At 43.0% G+C, this 6,487-nt stretch overlaps 1 protein-coding gene across 3 annotated transcripts; it reads left to right on the top strand.

Annotated features, from left to right (window-relative positions):
• On the top strand, positions 1-3,763 carry mgmt (O-6-methylguanine-DNA methyltransferase). Of its 3 annotated transcripts, XM_060942109.1 has the most exons (5): positions 1-123; positions 293-406; positions 2,352-2,491; positions 2,567-2,706; positions 2,798-3,763. In XM_060942109.1, exons 1-5 carry the CDS (start codon positions 110-112, stop codon positions 2,912-2,914), a joined length of 525 nt encoding a protein of 174 aa, XP_060798092.1. In that variant the 5' UTR covers positions 1-109; the 3' UTR covers positions 2,915-3,763. The 3 variants fall into 3 exon arrangements, with proteins under 3 accessions (XP_060798092.1, XP_060798091.1, XP_060798093.1); XM_060942108.1 differs by having other exon boundaries at positions 2,352-2,706; XM_060942110.1 differs by having other exon boundaries at positions 21-182; positions 2,352-2,706.
• The last annotated feature ends 2,724 nt before the right edge of the window (positions 3,764-6,487 follow it).

The raw sequence follows: 6,487 nt of genomic DNA, 5'->3' as shown, positions 1-6,487 counted from the left end.
CCTCATTTACTGAGAAATACGAAAACAAAGCGCACTGAATGCAAAATTTGATGGGTTTGACATAATTACTACTCGGTTTGCAGCTTTTTGCGTGCAGTTCATACCTAGAATGCAGAAAGAGAGGTCTGTATAACAAACACTCCCGGAGAGTTGGGGCAAGAATCATGCAATACTTGTTTATGGTAATAAAAGTTATTCTGTTGAGCAACTAATTACGAGTTGATCCATCAGCCTTCGTTTATTTCCAGGATGTAGCCTACATTTACAATAATAAAATGTGTTTGTGTGTTAGAAACGAGTGTGTGCTGCAGTGTGTGTCTCTGAAGTCGCCGGTGGGAGAGCTTCTACTGAGTGGCTGTGAGAGGGGAGTTCACGCCATCACTATTACCATGGAAACCGAACATGGGTACACTGTCACCATGGAAACATTGTGTATCTTAGACAACATGCCATCACAGTAATAGTATTAGTATCACGTGATATAATTTTGATCCTGTCCGGTGATGAAGGCAAATTTAGAGTCAAAATGCTTTTGGAGTATTTCATCTCATCTCATTATCTGTAGCCGCTTTATCCTGTTCTACAGGGTCGCAGGCGAGCTGGAGCCTATCCCAGCTGACTACGGGCGAAAGGCGGGGTACACCCTGGACAAGTCGCCAGGTCATCACAGGGCTGACACATAGACACAGACAACCATTCACACTCACATTCACACCTACGGTCAATTTAGAGCCACCAGTTAACCTAACCTGCATGTCTTTGGACTGTGGGGGAAACCGGAGCACCCGGAGGAAACCCACGCGGACACGGGGAGAACATGCAAACTCCGCACAGAAAGGCCCTCGCCGGCCACGGGGCTCGAACCCGGACCTTCTTGCTGTGAGGCGACAGCGCTAACCACTACACCACCGTGCCGCCCCACAGATGTCTCAACTGTTCAGATTCCAGGTACTAATGTGAAGCATTGCTACAAAACACAACTTCTAATGGTCTTATTTATGGCCATAAACTAATTGTTAATGTTTATCCACTAAAATGTATCTGTTTGTCACCATTCAGTCATATTTGCTGCTTTGTAAACATTTTTTTTGGTAATTGGACCTTTACAAGTTTTATTTGGATGCTGCTGCTTTAATGTGAAAATATTGAATGCAAATGACTTCCTAACTCGGGCGGCACGGTGGTGTAGTGGTTAGCACAGTCGCTTCACAGCAAGAAGGTCCTGGGTTCGAGCCCAGTGACCAGCAAGGGCCTTTCTGTGCGGAGTTTGCATGTTCTCCCCGTGTCTGTGTGGGTTTCCTCCGGGTGCTCCGGTTTCCCCCACAGTCCAAAGACATGCAGGTTAGGCTAATTGGTGGCTGTGAGTGTGAATGGTTGTTTGTCTGTGTGTGTCAGCCCTGCGATAACCTGGCAACTTGTCCAGGGTGTACCCCACCTCTTGCTGGGATAGGCTCCAGCTTGCCCGTGACCCTGTAGAACAGGATAAGCGGCTACAGATAATGGATGGATGGACTTCCTAACTCTCTATTTTGAATCACTACTAATTGCTTATTTACACTCACCGGCCACTTTATTAACCCCTTTGAACACAAGGAAAAATGCTCTGGAACTTCATGCTATGGAACTTCATGTGTACAGTCGTGCACATTATGTCTGAAGAGGTTTAGGAACACCCGTCCACCTGCTGTTTGATGCAGTTCTCTAATCAGCCAATCCCCTGACACATGCACAGTGCATAAAATCATGCAGACACAAATCAAGAGCTTCAGTTAATGTTCACTTCAAACATCAGAACGGGGAAAAATTGTGATCTCTGTGACTTTCACTGCGGTATGGGTGTTGGTGCCAGATGGACTGGTTTGAGTATTTCAGAAACTGCTGATCTCCTGGGGTTTTCACACACAGTCTCTAGAGTTTACACAGAATGGTACAAAAAACACTGAGTGAGTGACAGTTCTGTGGGTGGAAATGCTTTGTTGATGAGAGAGATCAGAGGAAAATGGCCAGATTGGTTTGAGCTGCCAGGAAGGATATAGCAACTCATATAATCACTCTTTACAACCGTGGTGAGCAGAAAAGCATCTCAGCATGCAACAGCAGAAGACCACATTGGGTTCCACTCCTGCAGCCAAGAACAGGAATCTTAGAATCAAGAACAAGTTCCTATTAAAGTGGCCAGTGTGGGTGTAGTCTTTAAATGTTATAGCAGTCCGCTATTGTGGTAGTTGTGATATTTGCCATTGGGAAGATTGATCTCAGAAGAGGAATGTTGTTCTGCCATTTGTTTCAAGCATTATGCACCTCTACATACGGTCATGTGTCTTAACGTGTGCGCGCGCATGTATTGGCAGGTCTCGGCTCATTTCAGACCAGGCAGAACTGAACTCGGAGCTCCAGCAGTGTGTTACGTGGCTTCAGAGTTATTTTTGTTCTGCACAATCAGTGAGCTCTCTTCCTTTTCCTGCCTTACATCACCCACTATTGCAGGGAGGTACGTGCATCACATACACACCCAATCACTGTCATGTTGGTGTAGACTGTATAAACCCCTATCTCTTTGTGTCAGACTCCTTCACTGCACGCGTGTTGAGGATCTTGCAGTCGAGGGTACAAGTAGGACAAACCGTCTCCTACAAGGAGCTCAGCGAGATGGCAGGAAACCCAAAGGCTGCTCGAGCAGTGGGCAGTGTTATGAGGAGAAATCCGGTTGGTTCACTTTGATGCATTAATTCCTCCTGTAGGTGCAAATGTGAAATCTGTCAGCTGACTTCCTCTCGCTTGTGTTTGCATCTCTCAGGTTCCTCTGATTGTGCCCTGTCATCGTGTCCTGTGTAGCTCAGGTGAAAGTGGAAGATATATGGGAGGCAAAGGAGATAATATTAAGCTGTGGCTGCTCTCTCATGAAAGGAAGTAGAGTTAGACCTAACTGCTTAACCGTTGAATACTGTCTATAATCTTTTTCTGTGGGTTATATAACACACCCTGAATTTTCCAGTGTTAGACGTTGTTTATTTGAAATAAGTGGTTATATGTTCCGCTACAGTAACCAAAACTAAAGCAACTGTTTATTCACTTAATCAGTGAACACGTGTGTTAATTATAACAATAACAATTATTTGCCAAAGGTGAAGTGAATATCCGTGAATAATAATCGAGATGAAGTTGAGGTTATTATTCACCGATATTCACTGAGCCTGAGGTGGATAATTGTTTTACTATAAATACACAGGTGATTATTTAAAAAAAACGTATTTAAAAAAAAAATTATTTCAATCTTCAAAAGCGGCCTGCAAATGTAGTAAAAGATGCGGCACAGACTTGTCACTTATCTATGCCGACTCACATAAAATACTTTATTTTGAAATCAATAAAATAAATCACAATTCCACCTTACCTTTGAATAATTTTAGATCAAACTTCGTAGCATCTTTAGTGCTTTTAGGAACAGCATTTTTCTTTCATCGTTTGTAATTCTTCCTCACTTATGGTGACGAAGCAATCGGCCGCCATTTTGCCGAGTCGCTCGAAGTGATTATTGAGAAATAGTCTGAATTTCTCAACCAATCTGCGCACACGATTTCCGATAATCACCTGTGTATTTATACTAATTTACTTCAAAGTTACTGCACAAGATTGCCTGACTTTACTGACCAAAAGATACGAAGCATTCTTCAACCAAAGCCTGTATAGTCTCATTTGGTTTGTTTAAACACCTTGTAATATATGAAGATATCACTATTTTGAAATAAACATCTTTTTCCTGTTTTGTGTATCTGTTCTTATTGTTAACGAAGACCTGCGTAAGGTGGCAAAATACATAAACATCTGGAATGACTGACTGACTATGTGTAATTCATCTCAGTGTTAAAAAGTTAACAGTTAACAGTTGCTGACATTTATATAATACAATACGTCTCAAAGTCTAACAGAAAACCACACCCCTACTGTAATGTTCAGTGCCTGGGATCAGGAATGGCTTCACCCTTGAGATGTTTCTAAAAAGTGCCACTTTTATCTGGAGAGAAAAAAGAAACACTGAGATTGGTAACGGACACTGTGAAAAGCACTGCTTTATCAAGAAACAACACTTTCAGATTGTGATTCTCTCTTATGCCTTATAAAGAGATTCATCTCATCTCATTATCTCTAACCGCTTTATCCTTCTACAGGGTCGCAGGCAAGCTGGAGCCTATCCCAGCTGACTACGGGCGAAAGGCGGGGTACACCCTGGACAAGTCGCCAGGTCATCACAGGGCTGACACACAGACAACCATTCACACTCACATTCACACCTACGGTCAATTTAGAGTCACCAGTTAACCTAACCTGCATGTCTTTGGACTGTGGGGGAAACCGGAGCACCCGGAGGAAACCCACGCGGACAGGGGGAGAACATGCAAACTCCGCACAGAAAGGCCCTCGCCGGCCACGGGGCTCGAACCCGGACCTTCTTGCTGTGAGGCAACAGCGCTAACCACTACACCACCGTACTGCCTTATAAAGAGATTAAATATAAATATCAGCTGCAGACCTGACCACATTCGACCTTTTATTTGTATTGTTTTTCTGTATAACCACAGAGGCGGTTTTAAACATTTCACTTTTCCAGTATTAATCTGGGTTGGGGGTGTGAGATTTCAGGGATGTCTTATACATCACAGTGGAAAAGTGAAGGGGAGGGAAAGGGTTGGACAATTATTGCAATGAGATTATGTATTACTGTTGGATTTGGTTCTGTTCAGTCCTACACTCTGATGAGAAGTGAGGGATAAAGGGGAACAAAGAGTAGAAAGTTTTATCAGATTTTCATGCAGTCTTCAAAGATCACTGATGTTTCTTCTAGATGTTATTCAAAGTGTAACACCTTCTAGGTATGACCATGTCCAGCACAAAAACACCCGTCTGTTAATGTTTATACGTGTGCCACCAAGTTCACTCCCTCACCTTATCTGTGGATTTCTGCTCAAGTCTGAGTATATTATCATGGATTATGCAGCTAATATGAGCTACGTGAACTAAGAAATGACTATACAATATGGCAAAGACATAAAAAGCTGTATATTTTGAACAAATGTCATTTTTTTTCCTGATTAATTAAACTGAAAATAAAGTTCTTAGTTACAAGTACACATATTTGCTTCTGTACATTCAGGTTCACCCTTCTTGCTTCCAAGTTGAAATCACAGGTGTTTGGGATGTTTTTTGCTAAGATGTAAATTCCATCCATCCATTATCTGTAACCGCTTATCCTATGCAGGGTCGCGGGCAAGCTGGAGAGAGGTGGGGTACACCCTGGACAAGTCACCAGGTCATCGCAGGACTGACACATAGAGACAAACAACCATTCACAGTCACATTCACACCTATGGTCAATTTAGAGCCATGAATTAGCCTAACCTGCATGTCTTTGGACTGTGGGGGGAAACCGGAGCACCCGGAGGAAACCCACACAGACATGGGGAGAACATGCAAACTCCACACAGAAAGGCCCCCATCAGCTACTAGGCTCGAACCCAGAACTTTCTTGCCGTGTGGCGACAGCACTAACCACTACACCATTGTGTCACCCATCTCATCTCATTATCTGTAGCCGCTTTATCCTGTTCTACAGGGTCGCAGGCAAGCTGGAGCCTATCCCAGCTGACTACGGGCGAAAGGCGGGGTACACCCTGGACAAGTCGCCAGGTCATCACAGGGCTGACACACAGACACAGACAACCATTCACACTCACATTCACACCTACGGTCAATTTAGAGTCACCAGTTAACCTAACCTGCATGTCTTTGGACTGTGGGGGAAACCGGAGCACCCAGAGGAAACCCACATGGACACAGGGAGAACATGCAAACTCCACACAGAAAGGCCCTCGCTGGCCACGGGGCTCGAACCTGTAGCCCAGGAGTAATAGGGTTATACCCGGAACAAATTAGTAACAAGCTGAAAATTTCAGAATATGTTCAGAATACCTTTAGGAATAACATACTAAAAGTCCCTGGAAATCCCCCTTGTGCTCTCTGAGAAATTCAAGATGGCGTCCAAAATGGCCACCAAATGGAGATCTGCCCATATCTCAGGCCCAAAACAAAATATTAATGCAATTAAAAGGTCAGAATATATGTTTTGTAGGGTAGGAGAGTAAATTCCAACATGTGTGTATTAATTACATTGTGTATTAACATTATATAATAACAATGTACACATTATTATAACAGTATATTTGTGTTTAATATGTTCGCTTGCCATGTCTGGTTAGATTGTCATATTTTTGGCACTTCACCAGTTCACATTTATGAATGTGCACAGTACTATGAATGTGTGTAGGTTTCATCCAGTCCGATCCTTGAATCAAGTATCAATCTTGAAACGCCCTGGCCCATAAATTCACATCCAAGAAGAAATAACAATGACTGTTATGACAAAATAATCTTTATGGTATCATGAAGATATCTCATATGTTTTTGAAATGGCTTCAGTTCTTAATGTTTA

Source organism: Neoarius graeffei, chromosome 16 (genome assembly GCF_027579695.1).
Source record: "Neoarius graeffei isolate fNeoGra1 chromosome 16, fNeoGra1.pri, whole genome shotgun sequence".
In the NCBI taxonomy this organism is placed as follows: Eukaryota; Metazoa; Chordata; class Actinopteri; order Siluriformes; family Ariidae; genus Neoarius; species Neoarius graeffei.
This window is presented reverse-complemented; position numbering and strand designations above follow the sequence as displayed.